Source organism: Salminus brasiliensis, chromosome 7 (genome assembly GCF_030463535.1).
Source record: "Salminus brasiliensis chromosome 7, fSalBra1.hap2, whole genome shotgun sequence".
NCBI lineage: Eukaryota > Metazoa > Chordata > Actinopteri > Characiformes > Bryconidae > Salminus > Salminus brasiliensis.
In genome coordinates this window covers 23,716,912-23,743,328 of record NC_132884.1, presented here as the reverse complement: position 1 = coordinate 23,743,328, position 26,417 = coordinate 23,716,912, and the positions used below count along the sequence as shown (strand labels likewise).

General features: G+C 39.8%; 1 protein-coding gene across 6 annotated transcripts in view; it reads left to right on the top strand.

The window, feature by feature from the left end:
* The window catches only part of dnajc6 (DnaJ (Hsp40) homolog, subfamily C, member 6), a 29,386-nt gene extending 9,132 nt beyond the window's left edge, over positions 1-20,254 (top strand). Inside the window, exons 2-19 of one of the 6 annotated variants that reach the window (XR_011979953.1) lie at positions 1,478-1,628; positions 4,858-4,907; positions 5,378-5,526; positions 6,897-7,019; positions 7,938-8,071; positions 8,804-8,998; positions 9,264-9,372; positions 10,468-10,547; positions 11,357-11,550; positions 12,982-13,368; positions 13,521-13,676; positions 14,482-14,577; positions 14,943-15,080; positions 15,362-15,682; positions 16,349-16,497; positions 16,708-16,884; positions 17,503-17,845; positions 19,474-20,254. Coding sequence is in view for 5 of the 6 variants with exons in the window: in XM_072684245.1 (XP_072540346.1) it covers positions 1,478-1,628; positions 4,858-4,907; positions 5,378-5,526; positions 6,897-7,019; positions 7,938-8,071; positions 8,804-8,998; positions 9,264-9,372; positions 10,468-10,547; positions 11,357-11,550; positions 12,982-13,368; positions 13,521-13,676; positions 14,482-14,577; positions 14,943-15,080; positions 15,362-15,682; positions 16,349-16,497; positions 16,708-16,884; positions 17,503-17,604 (2,711 nt within the window). In the remaining variant the exon portion in view is untranslated. Of the gene's footprint in view, positions 1-661; positions 721-1,477; positions 1,629-4,857; positions 4,908-5,377; positions 5,527-6,896; positions 7,020-7,937; positions 8,072-8,803; positions 8,999-9,263; positions 9,373-10,467; positions 10,548-11,356; positions 11,551-12,981; positions 13,369-13,520; positions 13,677-14,481; positions 14,578-14,942; positions 15,081-15,361; positions 15,683-16,348; positions 16,498-16,707; positions 16,885-17,502 lie in introns of all 6 variants that reach the window. The other 5 variants (XM_072684250.1, XM_072684248.1, XM_072684249.1 and 2 more) reach the window with 5 other exon arrangements.
* The last annotated feature ends 6,163 nt before the right edge of the window (positions 20,255-26,417 follow it).

Sequence of the window (26,417 nt, the reverse complement as noted above, 5' to 3'; positions counted from 1 at the left end):
CAGGCATTTTGCCTCTGTATATAAAGGTAATTTAGTTTGTTCTTTATAATATTTAATATTCAATTAGAACCAGTTAGTCACTCAGATATTTACCCAGTCAGCTATTAATCAATGTATATTCAGTGTCATTGCTGCCAACCTTAGGATCCTGCGACTTTCATTGAAATTTTACCATTGATCCAACATTGTACTGATATCACAATTTCAATCAAAATGATGATCCTGATCAAAAGTCAACATCACCTTGCTATATGGCCCTTCAGTTGATTTACAGGGACGATGATCAGTTTAATTCTATTACCTATTTAGCCTTAGCAAGGCAATTTAGGGAATTAACCATAGATAAATAAAATGAGCTGTACCCAATTCTCCCCTGTAAACTCTGTAAAGGTAATTCCTGGCCAAAAGTCATGATAAAAGTTGTTGTTCTAAATGTTCTAAAGGAAATTACCAGGTTATATCAGCAACTGAAAAAGGAGATGCAGCTATGGCCAACACTCCATTGTTGTATGAAGTAGCTTCTTTGTACGCATGATTTTTCAGGGCTTATGCTAACCATTAGGAGTGTGGTTAGGGAACAGGACATAGTGTATTGTACATTTTTGTGGCTAGCATGTTGGCACATGGCTTGTAGAATTGTCAATGTAGCCTCTTTCTGCAGGCCGTGGCCATTGCACAGGAAGAATGGACATCAGCTGTTGCCAGAGGAGTATACAGCGTGTGTGTACATGCTGCTCATATAGACCAGTAAAATCTGTGTTTTTTCATGATGTTTTTTATTGCTGTATAAAATATACCTGAGGCTTTCATTCTTGTTGGCTGCACTGTGTGTTTTTACTGAGGGAACATGCAAACTCATTCAGAGCACAGGTTGGATCAGTAAGCACTTGTTATTGCTGTTATCAATGAAAGGCACGATAAAATAGGAGTCATATGCTTGACACATAGATTTTCTTGTTTCTTAAAATTGGGATAGGGTCTGACATTAATAAAGTACAAATCTATGCATTTTTAACATGACTAAATCATATTACTTAATCTGTAAATGCAACATATCTGTGGGCTTACAGAAATAAAGTTAATATGAGGTGCATTTTTAAACATGCCTTATTTTGTGGTATCAAAAAAAATATTGAATTATAGAATACTGTGTCATATTTCATTGAATTCTCAAATTTGTGAGTTGATAAGCCCTTTCAAACTAGCTATAAACAAATGTTAAAGCGAGGAGGGCCGCTGCTTGATTATTTTTGCATTAAGCATGAAATCTGACCCTATTTCATCCCATTGAGAGGCTCTCATGCATGACCTTCAATAGTATCAGTGTTACAAGTTACAGACATCAAGCATGCAGTACTGCTTATGCGTGACAATAGCATGTATTTGTGGCTTATTGTTTTAGCATGCCATGCATTTTTGGTGGTGTTCCGTCCTGTCTGTGTGTTATTGTAAGACGTTAAATTCTGATCATTTGAAGGCCCTCCATCTCCAGATATGGATGGAAACTATGGGGGTGGACTGCTGGACATGGTTAAAGGAGGTGCTGGAAAGTTCTTCAGCAACTTCAAGGACAACCTCAAAGACACCATCAAAGACACTTCTACCAAGGTTATGCATCAAGTGGCCACGTAAGTCATTTACAGTGTGTTTAAGTGTGAGTGGGTGTGGGTTTTGGGTGACCTAAGTGTAAGTGTGATGGTAACTGTAACTTCAGTGAAGCGGACGCGTCGGGTGCTTGTGAGGCTCTTAGGTAGGTTAGCGCTTAGGCTACCATCTTACCTGATAGACTCACAATATCCTAAAGTGTTCGCTTCATTCGAGCTTCATAACCAACACAGTTCTCTGGGTCAGGATGTTATATTATTTTAGATATTATTTTAATCGCAATCTGCTGAGACTGATGCATTTTGTCTGTGTGTCAAATCATTGTGATTAATAGAATATATTGTTAAAAGTTCCACATGTCACCTCTCTTACAGTATGTTTATGATTCTTTCACAGTTTCCATACACCTCTCTTAGCTTCTTACTAATTCTCTGATGTCACGTAACCACTTGATTTTCTTGCTATGTAACTGCTGCTTAGCATAGCATAGCAGAAACACTCTGCTTAACCTACTAACTGGGTCCCAAGTGTTTTAAGTGTGTGGTTTGGGATGCAGCCCAAGTTTCAGATACATTGTTCTCTTCTATTTATTTAGCAACCAGATGGGTTGTAAGTCTTAAAGTTTGATGAGTCTGATAAGCTTTGCTTACAATACAAGGCCTAATGCGTATTTCTTATTTTTGATCAAATCTGATCTTTTAGCTTTAATTATTCACATTTGTGCTTGGTAATGACACATACAAGATGTGTCTGTAGTGTGAAATGAATTGTATGTCCACAACCTAATCTGTAATATCCCAGGAGTGATCCATGAGCTCCAGGAACAACATCAACAAATGGATGAACTGTTGAACAAAGCCTTCGTCAGAAGCTTAGCATTAGCTCTAAACAGCTCTTTATAATTAAAGCTCTTTCTTTTAATATTTAGGTAGCCGTTGCTGCTGTGTTGATGGTAATAATGATGACGGTAATATGTAAATGCAGTGATAAAAACAGTTGCCACCCCATGACCCTGAGTACAACATGAATCCGAACACCACACAAAAAGTGGCTTAGGGCTGAAGTGAAAATACCAGATTTTGCATTCACACAGCTGTAAATAAAACAGATCAGATCTGGGTCACTCTTGTGCCACTTCAGTCAGGTACAGTGAATGTTTTTCATAACTCTCAGTCACATAACTTGAAGTATCATGATTTTTAGATCTGTAACTGTTGCAGTTAGGATTAGCATTAGCAGCTGTCGTTCTACATCATTCTACATTCAATGAAACTCTTGATTGATATTTAAGCTTTTTTATGATACTTGGACCTTGGGTACAAAAAAGGCACTATATAAATGATTATACATTAAATGAATATACAAATGAAATACATTAGTTGTATTACAAAGACGTATTTTTTTATTATAAAATACAGAAACATTTAAACTGCACGTCACACGGCCCTTCAAGGTTACACTGGCAGAAGCAGCTACACCAAGCTAGAGGGTGAAATTCTGATGTGTGTAAGTTATCGCATATCTGTGACAATATCTTGCCAAAAGGTGTCTGAGTGTGAAAATGCTTTTGTAATTACTGATTATAATGGTCCACTGTCATAGCAGTAGAGAGCATCTCACAGTTTGGATCTCTGGTCGTTGCCTTTTTTATAGATATATGGGACTGCTTTCATGATTTTCATTCATTTTGACAATGCCCGGTCTATCTCCAGGAGAGTGTTCTCCATTTTTTGGTGTTGCTGAGCTCACCAGTGCATTCCTTCTTTTTACACATGATTACAATTATTGAGTTTGGCCACTCTATAACTATAGTTTCTTTGCTCCCTGATTGGTTTGTTTAGGGTTTTCATGCTAATAACGTTTTTGTCACTCACATCATCAACTTTTTGAAGGGCATATTGAGAATTCCCTATTATCCCCTAATTAGGAAAGGAAACTATTGTTATTTGGTAGCTGTTTACTTTACCAGATTTTGTGGAGTGCCTCAAGGATCTGTTTTAAGGCCTACAGCCATGCAAGTTGGGCCTGAAGTATGGGCCTACACACATAGTTTAAATAGTTTAAGGGGTTAAATTCCTTGATGCTTTACTAGATATCCTGTGTTTATATGCTCTTTGCCAGTTTGTTGCCCTAAAATAGCTAGGGTTTGGAATACACTGTAGTGTGATTTCTGTAGAGGTATACTTTTTTCTGCCTATTGCATGATTTACCTTCTCAGCTGCTGTTATGTAATCTGGCTTATTGGCCAAGTGACCCTGCTTGACCCTAGACACAGCTAGGTCTCGTTTTGCCATGAAGACAGCATGGGGTTCTTTAGAAAAGAGCTTAAGGTGGAAGGTTCTGCTGCTGACCTTGTTCACAGTCTTATAAGAATCTGCCAAGTAGCCAGATGCTTTTACTGTACGTTTCTCTGTGTACTGGTTTCTTTTTTCTGTGAATCTCAGATGATATAGTTCCAATGGCAGTCTGGGTGTGTGTCTGTCACCCGTGTATGTGTTTGTGTGTGCTTGCATGCACTGTTCACATGTCACACAGAGGCCTAGAATAGCAGACTGTTGACATTACTCAATTATCTCATTAGAAGGATTGGCAATATTAGCAGCTTACTAAGATGACTTACCTGTTGCATAATATAGCACAGCATTACTTCTGTAAGGACAATACTCCACATCCAGTTTCAGATGTACAGTATATTGTACATGTACATACAGAGATGATTTCTGTTGACAATGTACCCAAAGTACCCAAGTATCAATGTTTTAGTTCAATTAATATGGTTGTTCAAACTGCCCGGCTGTAATACAATGGACCAAGGATGACCAGTTTCTTACTGACATGTACTATACATGTACACGTTGTTGTTCTGTTGAGGTAAATCAATACAGGTCCTCAACCTGTGCTGCCCCTGCCGGCACGGCCCCATACAATATTTAGAAATGGACGTGATTGCTTAAAGTTATTTTTGGTAACTGGGTCATAGCCTTGAATTGCATCATTGTTGCCCAAGGACAGCTTTCTCCCTTGTGTAACAAAACGTAGTGTGTATTGAACAGTTCCAGATGTGCTTGTGCAAGAGACATGCAACTGTGAAAGTTATTCATTAATAAATAAATAAAAAAGCTGAATTCAATGGACATTCAAATGCAGTGATGTGTAAAAATGCAAAGGCACCTTAGGAAATTGTCTCCATAGTCATACACACAGTAATACAAGACTGAATGTGCATCTGTCTACTGTATAACTGTGTTCCAGCTATACAAAGGGAGAGCTGGACATTGCCTACATCACCTCACGAATCATAGGTGAGTAAACATTCTCTGTTTATACATCTGAACGAACTTTCAGGTCACACATGCACTGCCACAAATGCTCTATGTTTCACTGTTCACTTCTGAGGTGTTATTTCAGCAAACAGCGTGCTTGAGTGGGCCAGAGGGCATGTTGGTCACACAGTTTCCGTGTGATTGTGTTTAAACTGTGTACACGCTCTCAGGGACTGTATGGTTTTGACTTTGGCCTGTTCTGATGCACCATGACCTATTCATGAGCTTGGGTATGTTAGATCATGTTAGAACAAAGAGATCTTCTTACTAAACAAACTAAGATGTGTTCTCAAAGCTAATTAAAAAGTTAGCTATAATAGGATCCACATTCAGTAAGATCCTGTTTTGACCTCCCCCCCTGTTTTTGTAGCTTATTGCCTGTTAAAGGCAGTGAAAGTAGCAGTAGGATGATCTCCTGATTGTGGAATTCTGCCTGTTTCTCCACTCAGTGATGTCATATCCTGCTGAGGCGGTGGAGCTGGGCTATAGGAATCATGTGGAGGACATCCGCTCTTTCCTGGACTCGCGTCATGCCGACCACTACACTGTTTTCAACCTGTCCCAGAGGAACTACCGCGGAGCAAAGTTCTCCAACAGGGTGAGAAGATTGCTCTGAATTTACCTAGTCCAGACACACTCAGATGTCTGCAGACAGAGGTTCTGGGGAGTTTCATCCGCCACTCAGTACAGAGATTTTGCGCTGTGTAGATGTACTGACTATTCGTATGAAATAAATTGGACCACAAAATCTGGACTATCTGGCATCTCTGAAGACCAATTTGAGAACCGCAGATGAAATATTTTGAAGATACTTGTTATGAAGGGGCATAGAACTGCTCACTCATAACATTAAAGCTTGCACATTCACTTCTGTGCTTCACTGTAAACACTCTACGCCAATGAACCCAGGGAATTCTTGTGTTGTTTTTGTGTGCTTGTCTTTCTGATAAGAGGCTGCCCCCAAGAAATTGTTTGCTTTTATATTAGCAGGCTTGATAAACTGGATTGGAGATAACTGATAAAAAATGAGGAAAATGAGAGCTAATTACCAGGAACTACAACAGAATATTAATGCTGAGAGGCTCTTCCTTCCAGATGATTCAATTAATCATTACCATAAATGTAATTAATGTATTAAGTTAAAGTATTGCACAAACTCAAAATCTGAATCAACAAAAACCGAGACAGTAGTTCCAGTTAGTTTTGCTTTGCAAAGTTTTCTGGTATCAGTGCGCAGTCATGAGAAACGCCACCTACACCACAACGCTAGTAATATATTGTCACAAATTCTTCCCTATGGAAAAGTCGTGCCATATCTGAAAAACATAGAACATTTACATTTACAGTGAATCCCAAGGCAGGAAAGCAACATTGAACTGAATTTTTAAAACACACAGTAAAAGAAAATCAACAATATTTGTGGAATTTTAGAAGAGTATCCCTTTTCCGTCACTCCACCACCCCTTACTGAACCATTACTGACATATGTTTGATTTTACCAGATCATCACAGCACAGTGAATCCTGGTTAGATGCAAATTGTAAATAGTAAATAGCATCCCCATAGACATTCCCCCTGAGCGTCCTGTGATTAATATTATGATGGTTTTGGCAACTGGATGCTTTGTATTGGTGGCAGCCTTAAAGACTCTTAAAGATTCTCTTGTGGTAAAAGTTGAATAGACTCTTTCTTCTGTGCAGTGATTAAATGAATCAGCATATTAAAGCCATAACGGCTCCCTAGTCTCTAACTCACATGACTTATCTGGTGTTATTATAGCAATAAAAGATACTTAGACTTTCCACATGTCTGTTTTGCTTCATGCATAACCTGGTTATGTTATATATAGGTTATATTAGGGCCATAAACCTACTGTGCTTTTAAAGCTACTGTGACTTACTGGAGATTATTCTATCATTTCATTACCATTATCAAGTGTTTTCATTTCTCTCCCTTTTTCTGCTCCAGGTATCTGAATGCAGCTGGCCATCCAAACAAGCTCCCAGCCTTCACAACCTGTTTGCTGTGTGTAAGAACATGCACAACTGGCTCAAGCAGAACCCCAAGAACGTGTGTGTGATCACTTGTTCGGTAAGAGAAGGCACACATCCCACCTCAGTTCTTCTTCTGTTTTACCTAATTTTTATTCACTGTCGTGATGCTGCTCTTTTAAAATTATGAACTTTTCAAATTTGACTCAAATTCAGCTCAAAGCAAAGTGGGTATAAGTGTCACAGCCACCACTTACTGTAGGTGAGTTTTTTTGTAACACGCTAAGGAAATAGTTGGAACAGTCTGGTCAACTAATACAAGCACAGGCAGCCCCAAATCATGACATATCCACCTCCATGCACACAGTTGAAATGGGTTCTTGTGCTCAAATGCTGTTTTGGTTTGCACCGGACATGTCCTCTGTTACTGTGCCCAAATAATTCAACTTTGAATGCATCTGCCCAAATCACGTTGCTCCAGACGTCCTGGTCTTTGTCTAGATGTTCTCTGGCAAACAGTGAGGGCTTCCTCCTTGCAAGCCTCCCAAGGAAATCAAACTTGTGCAGTGTCTTTCTGATGGTTGATGCTGTACTGTGACATCAAGAGCTACCTGTAGGTCCTGTGATGACATTTTAGGGCTACCAGAGACTTCTTTATGCGTACAAGAAAATTGCATTTCTATTCTTTATGTTTAAAAGTTTTATGCGTTGTTATATTATATTCATCTCCCAGTATTGTTCAAGTGGAGATCAAATCCATGTGTTTAAATATGTTAAAAAAAGACAAGGGTTTCCAATGAGTTTCCTAATTTATTCACATGCCTAACTGCATAGGTTTTATTATATAAACAATAGCAAAATATTTATTTCTAATCAAATGCTGTCTGAGATCAATTTTAAATGCATTAAATTTTCTTGATCTGCATCTACATCTGCAGGGCAGTGCGTGTGTGTCAATTTTGCTAGAAATCCAAAGATCCCTTTTTCAGAAAGTGCCTGTGCTGTGTTGGTCCCTCAGGATGGCAGAGGTCCATCAGGTGTGCTGGTGTGTGCCATGTTCTGCTTCTGCCACCTCTTCGCCAACCCCGTGCCTGCCATGCAGCTGCTCAGCGCCAAGAGACCAGGCTCTGGTCTGTGGCCTTCACACAGGAGGTACAAATTTCAGTCCTTTTTTTCCCTTTAATATGTGCAAAGTTATTCAGCCAGTCTTCGCAGTATTTGCCAGAGCTCACAATTGTGTCCAAGCTCTGTGCTCTTAAGCCGTAGGGTTGTGTTTTCGCAGGAACCTGCTAATCTATCCATTTAATGATACAGGGGGTATGATTTAATATATTGTGATTTTTTTTGTAATAAATATTAGGAAAAAATGTCATATTTACTTAAACTCTGAGTTAAAGGTAACTTTTTATGTTTTAAGGAAAGTGGGATCTGAAGTCCTAGCGGTTGGGGGTTAAACACCCAAAAAATCGCTACTGTGTTTATTGCAAAACATTATATCGCCTTACTTCAATATATCAGTTTTCTTACACCCCTTTTAAACAGGATAATCTGTAAAGCATAGCATGTATGATGTATGCTATTCGTCTAAGCATACTATAATGATTGCACCAGTAATTTCACAAGATAGTGTGCAGTTTTCGACACAGCCCTGTCTTAATGTCGGATTCACACGTCTGTCTGAATGTACTTCCATGTCCGTCTGTCTTCTGTCCATGTTGGTTGATGCTAAGTCCATTAGCTGCTAGCGTATGCTGCACACTGTGGTTGAAAACCCTTTGTACACTTAATGGCTTCCTTATGACACACGTTTTAGGTTTACAGTTGCAGACTGCTGAAGTTCTTGTGTGTGTATGTGTGTGTGTGTGTGTGTGTGTGTGTGGTCAGGTACATAGGCTATGTGTGCAGCATGGTCTCAGAGAAACCCACAGTGCCCCACTCTAAGCCGCTGATCATCAAAGCTGTCACCATAAGCCCAGTCCCTTTCTTCAACAAACAGCGCAGTGGCTGCCGGCCTTTTTGTGACGTCCTGATCGGCGAGACCAAAATCTTCTCCACAGCACAGGAGTATGAGAGGATGAGGTAGGCCATGTGTATATGTATGTACAGAAACACAGATTACATAGTCAACATATAGCTTTTTCCAGTTCTGTATCTGCAAATGGTCAGTGTGGCAGCAGGCTTTTATTTCAAACCAACCTGAGTAAGCAAACCTGACTCTACGTGTTTTATCAGTTGGTCTGAGTCTTCAAACACCTGATTGTGCGCATCAGACCTTTGCAGACAAGACTGGAGTATTCTACATGGGATGTGGATCATCTTTACATGCTCCCTTTGTCCCCCTTAGGGAATACAGAGTGCAGGAGGGAAAGGTGCTGTTTTCTCTGGGAGTAAGCGTCCAAGGAGATGTCGTGATCTCAGTCTATCACATGCGCTCCCATGCACTACAGGCCAAGGTAGATGTCAGCCCATCAAGGAAAGGGTTGGGATTTTTTTTGCTGTGTTCCTTTTAAGCTGTAATTAGGTGTGTGAACAAATGCATTGATGGATTGTGATGCATTGATCTGAAGGTGGTGTTGCATTGATTTTGTGGAAGCAATTAAAATTGATTGTAGTAAAAGTATGGACTTTAGTAAATAGTAATTATGGGATTGGGGTGAAAAATGCTCACCTGCAATTTTACAAGACTATTTACAACCCTATTATTTTGCCTCAGAATGAAATAGTCAAAAAAATTAATCCTTTTTTTTGGTGGGCTTTTGGAAAAACAAAATCTGCTTTTAATGCCTGGCTCACTGTGATGATCAACAGGCACATTGCATAGCCTAGCCTAGCCTGACCTAACATTATTTTTAGACCTGTAACAAGACATATTTGTAATTATATTTATAATTATTCCTTACTGGATAGTGATGCTCTCTGTCTGTCCTCTCTGAGGTATCTCAGAGTCCATTCAGCACATTGGTTAGTTAATGAGATTGTAGTAGGGTCTGGTAGAGTTAGCTTTTAACCTTGAATCCACTCGCTTCACTGACTCTCCCCCAGCCCTCTTGGCTCTGCTCTCCGACATTGCACCCAGTTATCTCCTTTTTCCTTGTAGTTCTGCCTGCTTCTCCAGGTAGGCTAGCATTAACACATAGCCTTATTAGCCTCTTTTATATTCTCCAGGTAACCGTTGTATTTAGCATTAGTATGTACACTTTGGGGGTGCAAATAAAATGAATGAAGACAGTTGCAAAAACAGTTCTAGGATTTTGGAACAGGCCTGTTTGACTTTTGCTTTTGAAAGATGCCACATCAGTGGTTGAGGTTCACATGTTTAACACTTCCATGTATTATACACTCATTTTTTCAACCACACCAGTTTTCCATTCTAGGGCACCTCACCTTTAAATTTAGTTTTTAAGCTTATTTAGTCTAACCCCTGCATTTTGCTTGGAATCACATTTGCTCTGCTCATGTTGCTCAAGTAAGATCTAGGCTAATAAGTATTGACAACACAGTTATACTAATGCTACAGATATTGACTTAGGTGTCTGTCTTGTTTGTAGGTGACAAACACACAGATTTTCCAGATTCAGTTCCATACAGGCTTTATTGCTCCTGGCACCACAGTCTTAAAGTTTATGAAGTGAGTATCATTTGCAATTCTCTGTTTGATTGAAACGTTTTTAAAAAGTTTTCTTCATAATAATTTGCTTGTGTTTCTGTGTGTTGTTTCTACATATATGTGTGTGAAATGAGACATTTTAGGTCATTTTTATTTGGCATGATATACAATATCCTGTATTGCATCCATAAGCCACATCTGTTTCACAGAATTTACACTGTTGTATTGTTGTCCGTTAAGTTTCCGTCAGTACAATACCCAGCATGCATTACATGAATACGTTACAACTACCAGGAATACGTATATATATATATATATATATATATATATATATATATATATATATATATATATATATATATATATATATATATTCATAGTTAGGGTTACAGTGTGTCAAGTGTCATAGTCACGGTAATCCACACATGAGTTTGTTAACAATTAGAAAAAGTGTTGTGCAAGAACATGCCCAGTGCAAAAGAATGCATGGAGGAATAATAATAATAATAATAATAATAATAATACATTTAGTAATACATTTGAGAGCAGAATTGCAGGGAGAAATTAACTGTGAAACCATTCTTTCCTGCAATGGCAGGAAGAGTATTCTGCTGCTCATAGTACTCCTGTAATGTTTTGTGGGGTTCAGTTTCTCAACCAGCCAAGCACAGTGTGCTACACTAGTAAGACTCACTTTTCTGCTGTTACAGTTTAGATTCAGTATAGTTGCATTGTGTTTTTAGATATTAAGTTGTAACTTGTATGCATGTGATAATATAATTCATTTTGATGTTGTTGAATCTTCCTTTTGTCCTAATGTGTGAGTATAGGTCAGACCTGGATGCGTGTGATTCTCCAGAGAAGTATCCTCAGCTGTTCCACGTCCTTCTGGACATTGAGGTGGAGAACACAGAGAAGCAGAAGGATCTCACACCTCCCTGGGAGCAGTTCCCCACCAAAGACCTGAGCCCTAATGTGCTCTTCTCCTGTCATCAAGAACACAAGGACGCACTCGCCATTGCAGGTAACACACACACACACACACTATCTTGACTGACCTAGAGCAAAACTATACCGTACTTCTGAAGCTCAAACACAAACACATTAACATTCAAGAATCAGCAAATGTCTTTGTCTAGAGCACTATTGGATCTGTCCATATGCTGTGTATTCCATCTTTATTCTTGCCTAAGATGAAATGGAGGGTTTGGACCTGGAAGGTAAGAATTAGTGTAGATGTCTAGTGAAAGCTTTTTAGTCATAGAAAGTGGATGTGAATAGTTAGTGAATAGTTACTGATGAGGTTTGATGAAATTAGCTGGATAGAAGTAGGTACGTATGATAATAGTAATGAAAAGCTATGCAATTCTAAATATAGCTGTATCCATAAAGTTTTATTTGATACTGTTATATATTGTTACTTTTTGGATTTGAGCTACACTGCAAAAAAAAACAGTGTCAAAAAAGTCAACACACAAGAACACACAGTGTCATTGATGCAAAGCACCAAAAGGTATTTAAGTACTAACAGCACCCCCTGTGGAGAATATTCACTCTGCTCTACTGTAAATCTGAGTGAGTACATGTCCAATAGCTAGCTTATCAATACAAATCTAATTTAGTCTATTGTAAATTTTCAAGATTTTCTGGCTTGTTAAGATTTCATGTGTATAACAGTGCCCAGCTCTAGTTGTTTATTTAGTTTCAACTCTAATCTAACACACCTAATGTACCTTTTTTAATAGGTCAAGATGTTTTGTAGTTTTATCTTAGCATTCTCTTTCCACATTTTAATGGAGCACCTGATGTCTGTTGTGTTTTCAGCTGGCCATAACTATCAGGCCATAATTTTTTTACCAGTTCTATTCTGAGGGGCTGTGTATATATGTTTTATCATTACATTACATAACATTATAAGTGTAATTTTTTCAGGTAAATTTTAATCAATAATAGCAGCTGCTTGCACTGGGCATCATTACAAAAAATAAGCTTTTCGGGAAAATGCATGTCAGTGTGTTTTCACAATTACAGAAGATTAACATACCATTAACATTACAGGTTAACATACCTCACCTAAACAGCAGGTTGTGATAGGTCATTTTGCATGTCAGTCAAAAAGCCTAATGCTGTGGGCGGGCCTTGGCCATATTAAAAACAATATCCTCTCTGACAATAGGCCAAGGTTTTGCTTACACTTGGTGTTTTGGTACTAAACTCTTTAAAGTAGCTGGCCACCAAAAAGTGTTGAAAATTTTCATAGGATGCCTTAAAAGTTGCTAAATTAATTAAAGTGAATAGCCACTGATTAGCATTATACAAATGCAGTGTTGTTAATTAGCAGCCATTAGCTGCTAGCTTGTATTCACTGTAGGTCATGTTAGGCCATATATTTCTTATAATCAATCCTTTTTACTCATGTAAACTTAAAACTTATTTTTCCTGGGCTGATGTTCAGACCCTGTCCAGGGACATGGGGGCCCAGGGGGCCGCCTGGGACCGAATGAGGAAAGCGAGCCCTCAGACGATGAGATGTTGTCCCTCTCCAGCCAGCAGAGCAACGCCAGCAGTGAGAAAGCCAAGGCAGCCAAGAAGGCAGAGGCTCAGGCTGCTCCTGCCCCGCCACCAGCTGAGGACGTAGACCTGCTTGGTCTGGATGGGGGTGACGTTCAGCCTCCTCCAACTTCTGCACATGCACCCACCACTACCACCACCACTGACCTGCTGGGAGATCTGTTTGGAGCTCCGCCTCCCCAGCCTGCAAGTGGCCCTGGCTCTGCCCAGTCCACTCCCAGGAGATCTGTTCCCTCTACATCGCCCTGCCCATCACCTCGATCTGCAAATAGTAAATAGACTCTTATTCTTCTAGAACACATGATCTGTGGTATTGTCATATGACCGGTCTATTATGGTTGCATGATCACTTACTGGACAAGTATCTCACATAAAAGTGACTGAATTACATTAACTGAATGTGAATTTTCCTAATGCTTTTAGCGTTTGACCCGTTTGGGTCACAGCCTGCAGCTGCACCTGCCCCCAAGCCTCAAGACTTTATGGGGGCATTCCTGGGTCCAGGTAATATGGGGCAGCCGGACCCCTTCCTGCATGCTGCACGATCGCCATCTCCCACTATGCAGAACATGGGCATGGGTAAGGCATGCACCTACGCCTGCTGCACTCTCAGCTGCCAGCGTGTGTCCGCAGTGTGTTTGTGTGGGCAGCTTGTTTCTATGACAGCCACCAAGCTGTTTTGTTATAAGCCCTACAGACTTTAATATGCTGCTCCCTGAGCAGCTCTAACTGTGCCTTTCTTACTGCCTTGTATTTGCACTATTCTGCTGTGAACGGATTGGATGTGTTACTAGTCCTTGTGGCTCCAGCTCGTCCTGGATGGTGTTGCATCTGTAGCAGAGAGTTTGAAAGTATATAGATGATGTGAAGGATGAAGTTGTTGTGTTACAGACTGATATTAATGTGTGTGTTTCTTGAAGGACGTCATAACCCATTGCATGAAAAGGTCAAGTCGTGAGTGTGGTAACAAAATGGTCTCTTAGCATCTCTTAGAAATGATGAACGACTATGTAGCTTCTTATTTGCCATGCTGGACGCCACACGGCCCACAGTTTGAGGGAGCAATCAGGAGGGCTCAACCAGAAGTAATCTGTCAAGACTGCTGACAGGGTACTTCTGGTTGAGCCCTTGTGCAATGCATGTAACCCCCTGCTGCCCCAGGCAATGCTGCCCTCAGATCAATATATCAAGGGTTTGCATGGCACTTCGAAGAGATCAGATTCAGGCTCAGATATTTTGCATAACTAAGATATTTGCAGTGTAATCTTGTAACAAGTAACATGCCAGAGACCACTTTGTTTATTCAATCGAAGCAATGTTACAAGCAAGGCTGAATGAGCTAAAGTGCATAGCCACTGATAACCTGTGCTAATCCCCTGCCCAGGCCGCAGCTCTCCTGGCCCGCCCACTACTCCCACTGTTAACATCCAGCAGCAGAACACTATGGGTGGATGGGACTGGAACAGACCAGCTCCTCCAGGCAAGTGAAACTAGACACCACATCTAAACTGGGACACCTGCTGGCAGCTTTTTGAATCACATCAATATATTAAAAATGATAAATTAAGCCATTCTAGATAATAATAATAATAAAAAGCCAATTGTATTTATTTTAGCATTTATACTATTTTTCTATTATCTATATATTTGTATCAATTCAGATATATTCACATAATGATGTTGGTTGATAATGTAAATCAAATATTCAATGTGAATACAAAGGGAATCCATAGAGAATGAGAATAGGAAAACTATAATGATATTATTTGTAACATTGGTGTAACACTATTTTGGTAACACTGAGAAAATGGGCATACAGTATATTAAGTATTTCTTTGTCAGCAGGCGGAGGTTTCGGCATGGGCAGTAAGTCGGCTGGGACGAGTCCTACTGGCTCTGTTCACAGTACACCCACCCACCAGCCCAAACCAAACACTCTGGACCCTTTTGCTGACTTGGGCAACCTTGGAGCTGGTCTTGGAGGTAACGGGAGAAAACCTGTACTGTACTAGAAAATAAATAGAAACAGTGATGCTTGCAGAATTTATTTTCAAAGTAACAGCCAACAGCCAAGATTTTAGCATATGTGGAACTTCTGCAAGCCTTTTGGGTACTAATGAAGCTGCCTGACGGAATGCCAAGGGTGTGCAAAGCTGCATCAGGGCAAAAGGGTGGGGGAGAGGGAGTTTCTCTGAAGAATGTAAAACATGAGATTAGGAGTTTAGTACTTTTTTTGGGTCAGTACTTTTCAATCTTTTGTGTAGGTGGTTCAGGATTCTCGAGTAAGCCCACCACTCCCACAGGCACAGGAGGAAGCTTTCCCACCATGGGATCTCCCCAGAGGCCGGCTCCCTCCCCCCAGCACACCACCACAACCACCACTGGAGGCTGGCAACCCAGCACAGGCTTCCCGTCATGGCAGCCGGGTGGAGGCAGTGGATGGCAGCCCCAATCCCAGCCCAAAGCTCCAGGACAGCCCATGCCCCACAGCTCTCCACAGAACAGACCCAACTACAATGTCAGCTTTTCCGGCATGAGTGGAGCTTCACCTGGGGGTGCAGGGGCTAAAGCACAATGTAACATGGGTCAGTACATATTGTTTAAATGGATTCTGTTGTTGTATACAATCTGCTACAAGTTCACTTTTACATATTTGCATTAAGCAACATGTTTCTTAATTGTTGCTCAGCCTGAACCATCTAGTAAATTCTATCTGTATGTTAATCACAATGCAAATGTCTGCACAATGTTTGAATGGACTGCACATGTTTAAATGGACTTTTGCTCACCAGTGTGAGCCAAAACATTATGACCTCTAAAGACCTCTTAAGAGCTCTAAAGGTGCCCTGTGGTTTCTAACATCAGTACATAACAAAAGATCCTTTAAATCCTGCAAGTTGCGAAGTGGAGACACCATTGATCAGACCTGTTCCAGTGCATTCTACAGATAAGCAGTTCACATGTACCCAGACCCAATCTTCTGGTCACAACGATCTAACAAGGTCTTCACTGCCTATTACTCCTGCATATGATACATCGACCACAAGAGCTGACCGTTCAAGTACTGTCTAGCGTAGGTTACATACCAGACCATAACTTCTTGTTGTTACGAGTCAATGTTATTTGCTTATCTGTTTTGGCTCACTGGTGTGTATTCTGAGAGTATAGAAAGTACATTGCCTGGGAAATCCATGAAGTAAGACATACAGCTGCTATGAAGCAAGTGATATGTGTTTCTTTTTTTCTTCCAGGAACCAAACCGAAGGCCACGGACGCTAATTTTGATGACCTGTTGTCTGGCCAAGGCTTCACGGGCAGTAAGGAAAAGAAAGGCCCAAAGACTATAGCAGAGATGAGAAAAGAGGAGATGGCAAAAGAGATGGACCCTGAGAAACTCAAGGTGAAACACTCTTAAGTACTTTTAGTTTTATTTTAAAATTTTAATCTGGAATTGGACATAATAAATACCCATATTAGATATATCTGGTATCCAGATAGGTATTAAGGTAGGTATTAGGTATTAAGTAAATGAGTACAACATGAGTATGGACTTACCTTATGTATGGACATACTTTAGCCCCAGTGTTGTGTGTGTGTGTGTGTGTGCTAGATCCTGGACTGGATTGAGGGGAAGGAGCGCAACATTCGTGCACTGCTCTCCACCATGCACACAGTGCTGTGGGAAGGAGAAACCCGCTGGAAGCCTGTTGGCATGGCTGACCTGGTCACTCCTGAGCAGGTGAAAAAAGTCTACAGGAAGGCTGTGCTGGTTGTCCACCCTGACAAGGTGAGAGGGTCTCCATGTATGCTTTCTCGAGAAGTCTATAATGATTCTTAAGCATTCAGTGATTAATAAAGAAGTGAATTTGCATGAATACACAAGAGGGACTGCCATATTGGGCAGAGTCATAATGACTGGGAGCCAAGTGGGCAAGTAATATTCAGTTAAAGCGCAAAACCAGCGATCTGATAGCTGGTTGTGTGTTGTTTTGATAGTGTATGACTTAGACATGACCTAAAAATAATATTAATATTATTATATATTAATATTATAAAGAATTAGGCAGACAGGGGGCCAGGCTTAAAAACAATAACCCCACTCTCAATGGGCAATTCGCCTAGAGAAGCATTTCCCAAAACTGCCTTTGGCACACTGCTCTGCACATTACAGTGTTCCCCTGCTTCCAACACAACTGGGCCAAGCAGTTTATACCTTCGCCATACCCTGCTAAAACTGAATATATAAGCGTGTATGCAATTCATATGCAGTGTTTTGGAATTGCAGTCTACAATATCATAAAATATCTGTGTATTTGGCCAGTCATGATATGTGATGTGCTGGCCATATTCATATACTCCAAAGATGTTCAATAACCTCTCCATATATCTCTTTCTTCCTTCTCAGGCAACTGGACAGCCCTATGAACAATATGCCAAGATGATTTTTATGGAACTTAATGATGCTTGGTCGGAATTTGAGAGCCAAGGACAGAAAGCTCTGTACTGAGACTTCCAGCAAACTCTACACCATTAGAAAGACCATTTTACAGCTGTTAACAACACAACCAGTCAGCATGTGGTACCCAACTCCATCCTCCAAACACACCTATCTACCTGCTCTCCCCCCATCCTGGATCCTGCTCCATTTACTAGAGACTCCACGGTCTTCATCTGTACAGCGCAACAGAGTGTCAGACTGGATGGCAGATAAATCGCCCGTTTGAACAAGCTGCTGTGGTTGCAGACAGGTATAACTGACATATCTTTTTTTTTTTTTTAAAGGATCAAAAAGACTGTCTCTTCTGTTTTGTAGCTAGCTCAGTTCCATTGTGGTGCAGGCATCCAGCTAGGGAGGTGGTTTTCTTTGTTCCGGTACCTGAACAACTGCAAAACAGAAAACTGTGTGAAAATGCAGATCGCATTCAGGTCCAAGATGAAACTGAAGTGTAGCCTTAGTGATACTCAGCAGGAGACTTTCCAGGATTGGAGAGCAAGGGTCCGAGGTTCGCAATAGCAAACATTAGCATTATTGACAACAGATACATAAAAAAGAGAAACCCAGCGAAGCTGTAAAGCACTTGTGCACACTTCCATAGAGTGCTGCAGGGTGCTGAGAGTGCTTTGGACTTCGAGTAAGGTTTAGCATTGAAAAAGCACAGTACGAATGAAAGCCTAGCGCATCTAGAAATATCGCTTATCACGTTACATGCTCTTCGGTGTTTCAGAAAGCTGCTTGTCCCCCTATTTTTGGTGACGCATTTAACTGAACCTGTGAAATAGTTACTAGCAATCGAGCTTTCTCCCTGGTTTCTACTGACTACTGTACTGATGTATGTGTGTATGGAATGTGCTGCACTGTATTTAATGATGTTCTGTTTACAAGAGTATATTCCTAAGAGAAACGGTTTCTTCACATCATAGGAAGGAACCAGTGAACAACTGTTAGCTAATATCCACACAGCAGAATGACTCCAACAGAAGCTTCCAGGATATGCTGAATTAGCCACGCCATACAAATAGTGGATTTTTATTTATTACAATATTGTCCTTTTAAAAAATATATAGTGTGTCTGTTTAGCCTGAAAAATTGGAATCGAAACACAAACCTAATTATTGAAAACACTGTCCCATTCAGTCCCATTTTTGTGACCTTTCTGACCTTTTTCACAGTTTGACATTTTAACTATTAGTCTGTTCTAACTGATATTTCTTTTCCAGATTGGGCAATATGAAAGTGTCACAGTATGGCAGAATGGCATTCTGCTGTTCCGTATATACAGGACAGTACTGTTAATAGTCGGACATAGGACTCAATAGAATGTGTATAATTCATTTAGGTAGGATAAATATTATTTCAGAACAATTTTTGTCTACAATATTTATGCAATATTTCTTAAATCGGATAAACCTGATAGGATCTGTGACATTGTACAACATAGTATGTAAGTAAATACAGTATACAGTCTTTTTTAAACGGTGATATCAGTGTAGCAGGATATTGTTACAGCCCTAATAATCACTGGCTTGATGAAGTGTCTAATAGGAAAAAGGTTACAGTGTTCAGTTAGGAGGTTTAATAAACATTCTGGATCTCTAAAAAGAAATTTTGTCATTTCGATATTTTAGCGTTAAATTGCATTCCTCAACAAAAGGTAACTGTCTGTGAGCTCAGTTTCGTTGCTGTGCAGATACACTGAACTGTTTTGTTTTTGGGGGCTGCAAGAGTGTTTGTGTGTGTGTATGCATCTCCACATTACTGTACTTCTCCTACTAGTTGACCAGTTAACCAGTGCAAACTGATTTTTGCCCTTTTCTTGTGATAGGGAATGTGACAGAATGAAACAACGGTAACACTAAATTTCTTCTTTTGCCACAGGTGTCTTCTAATTTTATGTCACATATCGTTTAAAGCAGGTCTGAATATGGTCGTCTCAAACCATCATACACTCATACAGTTAAAAAAGACTGACCTCCGAAACATCTTGACCGCTTCTTTTGGAGTGTGTAGGACTGTAAGTGGTACATAGGCCAGAGGAAAAGCCTCGGTGTTGTCTAGCCACAAAACTTTATCTGCCCTTTCTCTCTCAGTATATTTGCACTTGAATGACTCTATAGAACTACAGTTAACAGTAGCCATGTGCTTCAACTTACAGGACCTACACATGCCCAGTGTTCTTTCACACCGTTTTCCTTTCAGTTATATCAGAGTAAACCACTGGAACGGAGACAGTTGTTGACATTTTTGGCCAGTTCCCCTCTTCTGTAGCCTACTTTCCACTCCATCCGCACGACTCAGTGCTAGGGACTTGCTTGAATGCACATGAGGTGCAGCAGGTTGGATTACTGAAGGACTCATTATCGGAAGGACTCCTCCTCCACTCTCCCCCTCTCGTGGACTGAACTATCTTCGATCTTAAGGACGTCATGTTGTTCTGAAGCTAACCTCTGTGTACAGTAGTGAATGTGCGGTGTTCTAATAATCCTGTCCATCTGTGAGAAAGTGGTTTGGATACAGCTCTGTGTTTGCCTGTCTGCTGTATCAGTATTACTGAAAATGTGAACTTTATTTTCCTTGTCCTCTCTTTCTGTTCCCCGCCCTCAATCTGAAGCTGTACTTAACGTGCGCTGCACAAATAAACGGACAAGAGAAAATGTGATCAGTCCAATCCAGTGTTCCCTTATAAATGATGTCTATGACACAGGGGATATAGATATTTTAAACAGTATAACATGTTCAGTTAAATTGTTTAAAATAACGATTCCTAAATAATTCTTAGCTGTTTCTCACAGTTAGTCTGTAAAGTTTACAAATCATTCTTCACACTCACATATGAGTCTTTAAAAACGTAATTGAGCCAAAAGTGGTTGTTTTATGAGAACCTTTTCACATATTTCTGCAGAATTCAGTCACTGAGCCGTAAACAGTGGCTGTAAAGTGAAACTGTAGAGGAACATATCAACCCAGAGTTCTGTACATTCATGGTTACAGGAACCATGGGTGAAAATCCATATTTTTTCAGATTAAAGTAAATAAATGAAAAAAAGTATACAATTATGGGAAAAAATAAGACAAAACTGGAAATGAAATGTTCATTTTCTTTTTTATTTTAGACCATTTCTAATGGCCCATTCCCCATAACATTTTGACATGATGTACAGGACAACTTGTGTACTTTTATATAGCGAAAAAAAACACAAATAGAGATAGAAGGATTTTAATCTGTAATTTTCTGCTATTCTTCTACATTGAATGACTTGTAATATACTCGCTCCCATTTAGCAGGCTGCATATTCTCCACAAGGGGGCAATGTTAGTATTTGTATTTTGTTAGAATAGTATTTGGAGTTTTGCATCACTGACACTGTGTGCAATTCTTGAAGTATAAAAGACGTTTTGAAGTATAAAAGGATGTTTTGTGAAGTAATTCAGATGATGCTAGCAAGCTACTAAATCATTTCTGTTAAAACACATTCTGACCTGCTGGAATAGTGGGGACATGAACCGGTTCACTGGGATGGAACTAGCTACACTTCACAGCTAACAGCCATCAAACCCTTTTGAGCTGTTTTTGAGCTTTTCTGTGCTTTAATATACTGATATGATCAGGATGTCAGAATGAAATATATACATTTAAGTATGTTTTTTTTTTCATTTTAAAATATTCAAACTGGTCAAAAGGACTAACTTAGCTATTCTAGTGTTAAAGGTCACTTATGGCAACGAAGGGCAATCTTTTCTCAAGCAAATCTACGGTATACTAATAGTCTGCAGCTTCTATAGTCTCCGTTGAAAAGCTTATATAATATATAATGAAGCAATATAATATCAATATAATGGGGCACTCTGAGCTGCACATGAGTCTGAGGTGCTCATACCCAATGCCAAGTCTCAGTCAGAAGGGGTGTAAAGGCCTCCTGCATTGAACTGTGGAGCAATGAATCTGTGTACCTTTGAAATGAGTTGGAATGGTGCTTGTGATCCAGAACTAATCATTTAGCACCCAACATTAGCACCTGATCCTACTCTTGCTCTAGTGGCACAATGCAATTAAATACTCTAAGAAAAGTTCCGACATCTAGAGTAGGGGCAGTAAGTGCAGTAAAGGTGCTCAAGATCCCTGCTAATATTCTTGATTTAAGAAGGAACATTGGATGAACAGATGTTTACAAACTGTGGGACATGTGTGCTACAGTCAGAACATGCAACCACTGTTATTTACCTCAAGATGGCAGCACTAAATTATGGTTTATGTGAAGCCGTGTGTCTGAAGTAGAAAAGCTTCTGTAATACACTTTATGGACAAAAGTATTGGGACACCTGTTAATTCATTGTTTCTTCTGAAATCAAGGTTTTTTTTGGAACATTGCTACCTCATCCCCAACTTCCCTACTTATCCCAAAAGATGAGTACCAAAAGACGGAGCACACAGTTCCACTGCTCCACAGCTCAATGCTGGGGGATCTTTATACCCCTCTAGCCCACACTTGGCATTAGACATGGTGCCAATACGTTCATGTTTATCAGCTCCAGAGAGTCCTATTCTATTAGCAATACTTCTCTACACGGACTAGGCAAGCTGTGTGTGTGGGCATTTGCTCATTCTGAAATACTGGAGTGGTAATGAGGGATTTTGGGAAACTCTGATGCCTGATGCCTATAGTTCTCAATTCAGCAATTATATTCTTCTGGAAACTTAAGAATACAATAGACTGGTTTCTACACGTGTCTGATTTCACACCTACAACAGACATCTGTTGTCTTCTCAATGAGTTTGTCTAAATGAAGGAAGCACAAACGCTATTTTTAATCATCGGTAAGATGGAAAAGAATACTCAGCTTCCTACATCCTGACTGTTTGGAAAGCATGCCTGTTCTTAAAGATTTAGAAGAAACCTTTGTTAAGGTTTGATGTCAGTGTATGTAAGTGCACGTGTGTGAGGAGATGGTGTGTTGAATGTTTGTGTTGTGTTAACCCCTTTAACAGCCTACAGCACGCTTGTGGCCCGAAAGTGTTATTACAAACTTCTATTACCAATGAATAGCCCCACCAGTTTGTACACAGGTCCCTGTAGTTACTGAGTAATACACCTTAGTGTGTAATAAGCCTTGCTGCAGTTAAAGGGGTTAAAGGGCAGGCCACTGTTTTGTGATGTCTCTAAAACTAAAGCTTTCACCTATTTAGCCAATCAGCAATCATTTTTAGTTTTTCAATCCAGACTGCTTTTTGCATGAAAAATGCAGAACATATTGGTGGCCATTCCCCAATACATAAAACATCTAAAAAAAAAATTGTTAAAAGATTTTATTCATACATGTCATTTTAGAGCATTTCTATTGGTATTTTGATCCAATGTTAACAACAAATATCACATTCAAATTTTGTCAAAATATGATAGGTGACAAAGATGGAACAAAGAGTATCCAGAGGAAACTGCTGTGGACATAAGGTGAAACAGACTGACAGAGACTAGAGTGAGGATCGAATTCACAAGCCCGGGCCCCTGAAGATGTGTGGCACACATAATACCTGCTGTGTCACCGTGTCGCCCACTGGTCCCCTCCTCCATCCTACTCCTACCTCGCTTCTCTACCTACACTGAGAAAAATAATAATTAATAATATCAGAATCATTTGTAATTGCTACTGAATCATTTACTGTAGAAACTGAAATATTGTCTATTGTAGATAATGCCTCATTTATAATAGTTACTGAATCAGTTATTTTTTATATGAAATCAATTATAATAGATACTGAATCAATTACAATAGAAACCAAATAATATTTTATAGTAGTAACTGAATAGCAGATCTTAAAACTGAAACAAAATGAGCCTAGCATTAAAAAGGGGTTAATGCTTAGACTTTACCTGTCAGTGGTGTTTATGTTATGGCTATGGCTAATGTTATGCCATCAATACCATCAATTCAATGCATCACTTTTTTTAGTGCATGTTCCATCCAAGCTGTTGGATGTTTTTGTGTCTCCCAGATCTTCCCTGATGTGTCCTCCTGTCGCCCTGTAAATCACTCATCAGCTCAGTAATAGAGGTCCTGTTGATACAGAAGTGATAAAAGATCTTGAGGTCTGCTCATACAGTGCTGAACAAATCCTGCCGTGAGTGTGAACAGAAATGCAGAAAGGCTTGTCCTCAATTTTTCTCAGCTTTTATTGTAAATAAATGTTTTCGCTCTGAGCACACGCCTGCACTAAAGCCGCAAATCAAACCTGATGGATGTTGTGCAGTTTTGTCTTGATTTCATTTTTAAAATCTATTTCACCAGTAGGCATGGCGCTACAGGGAGTGGAGCGGGATTTCCTCCCAGTGGAAATTGCAATTGAATACTAGGAAATTCCAATCGACTTCCAGGAGTATCAAATAGGATCCATTTGGTATTATTCAATACTAGTCACTCTAGAAGGAAATCCAGCTGTTTTTGCCTCTGGAACCTTGTACTTGTGTGATCTAAAGCCATGCTTTGAATTTCTAACAGACCTGATTCATTCTATGTACACTCACTGTCCACTCCATTAGAAACACCTACCTTGTATTCCTAATCCAAGGCCACCTTATGAGGTCCACCCACCTTATGGATCAATGACATACGGTAGGTGTACATCTATGGACTGCAGCACACAAATTGTCTTGCATAATTCATCAGCCACCTTCTACCCCCACTCAGTGTTAGTCATTTTCTGACCACAGGGTTTGCTGTTGACCACATATCATTTAGTAGTAGTGAGCCATTCCCCAACACCAGAGTGAGAATAAAAACTGACATAGTTGTGATATAGTAGCATGTGTGTGACAGCCACCATGGTGTTACCAGGATTAATACATACGTCAGTGTTACTGCTTGGTTGAGAGTGGCTCACTACCTAAAAATATGCAGTCAATAGCAGCTCTGTGGTCAGAAACTGACCTCTGGTGAAGGGAAAAAGCACAGCTGCAAACTCAGTACAGTGATTTCCCTGTTAAACACAGCAGTCTTTCAGCTATTTGTGTGCTAGAGTAGGAGAATCACCAATCTGTGCTGGGCACTGGCCCTCCAGCACTAGAGGACAACACCTCTGACTTTGAGGAGACGTTTTTAACCATACACCAGCAAGTTGGGCCTACAAGGCAGGGAATAAATGTAGTGCCTAAAGTGTCAGGTGAAAATAAATGGCTGTATTGGTTCTTTCCACAGTAGAGACCACATTGCACCTCTTTACTTGGTTGATGCAGGAGAAACACATGTTTTCAAGCCTTTAACCATATGAATAAAGTTTCGCAAGGTCACAGATGAGTCACATTCAAAATCTTTGAGAGACAGCGAAGAACAAACTTCACAAAAAATGTGATTTCAGTTCAACAAAAGCTGGGTAGGTTTTGTTGTGCAGTTCGAGGTAATGTTGTGTCAAGAAAGGATAAGGTCTCCTGTCCTTGTCCCTGTAACTGTCTGTATGTATCTCTGTTGCTTTTACACTCTTACTACTGTCTATTTCTCATTTGTTTCTCTTCCTCTTCCTCCCTCTGTTCTCTTGTTTTCCCTCTTCCTTCATGTCATCTTTACCAGATGGCTAAAAGTAAGTTGGTCTTCGTGGCTCTAACATTTTTAACATTGGCAAATTTGCTGTGTACATGTATTGGGGAAGTTTTCCCAGGCTTGGTGCCAGAGTACCTGTACCTGTGACTCTACATCATGGTTCAGAGGTTTCCCAGGCTTGCTGTCAGAGTTGCTATGCATTGCGATGTTTTCCAGGCATGTTGCCGGTGTCACTCTACATTGCAGCATGGACGTTTCTGAGCCTCACTGCCTTACTGAGTTATTCTACACTGAGGCTTTGATGTTTCTCAGGTCCATCGCTGTGTTAATCTGTATTGCGACATAGGTGTTTCCTAGGTCTGCCACCGGAATTACCCTACACTGTGGTTTGAATGTTTTACAGGCCCGCTGCCAAAGTTACTCTTTGCGACTTTCTTTGACTTTTTTTTCTCTTTCAATTAAATAATCAACCTTTATTTAATCTCAGTATTAAGGGTGATGCTCACTTACAATGTAGCTGAGCTAATGCATAAAATATAGACTGAGAAATGAATAGAAACAATGTATATATTGTATATATAATGTATATATAAAAGAAGCAATATATAAAAACAAATAAGATGATAATAGCTAAATCAAAAATAAAAGTCTAATTTAACTAAACCATAAAAATAGGAATAGGAAAAGTCAAATGGCCAAAAAAGGGAAATAAGAATAAAAGAGTGCACACACTAAGCATAAAACAGTAGCTAAACAGTACCAGAAAATAATATATCTAAAACAATTTACCAAACACCAACATTTACCAAAATCATATAAAATGTTGACTAGAATAAAATAAAACAGTCGCAGGCTGTGTGAAGGTGGAGTTTAAAATATGAACATAACATTACATAGCTCACTGGAATTTGCAGTAGCTAAAATCAGATTTTCCCAGTTCAGTCAAAACTCTCGGTACCTGAAGGGTAAGCCAGTGACTGGAAGACGTCTGGTGAGGTGTGTCACTTTTACAGAGCACTGTTGTGATGTGCAGTGGCACAGACAATGTGTTTCTCGACACAGTGTTTCTCAACAGCTAGAGCTTCTATTTACCTTACCTCTTTTCCCTTTTCCCAGAAAATTCATGGAGAGGAGGCCAAATCCTGAAGTTGAGGTGCAGCCAGATAACAGCTCAGATTAGAGCTGGACTGTGCCATGGAACACTTTACCCCATGCATTTCTACAGGCTAATTATTAGGTTATTACTCTTAACCCTTGCTTTTCTAACTACTATGAAGCTAATGTATATGTTA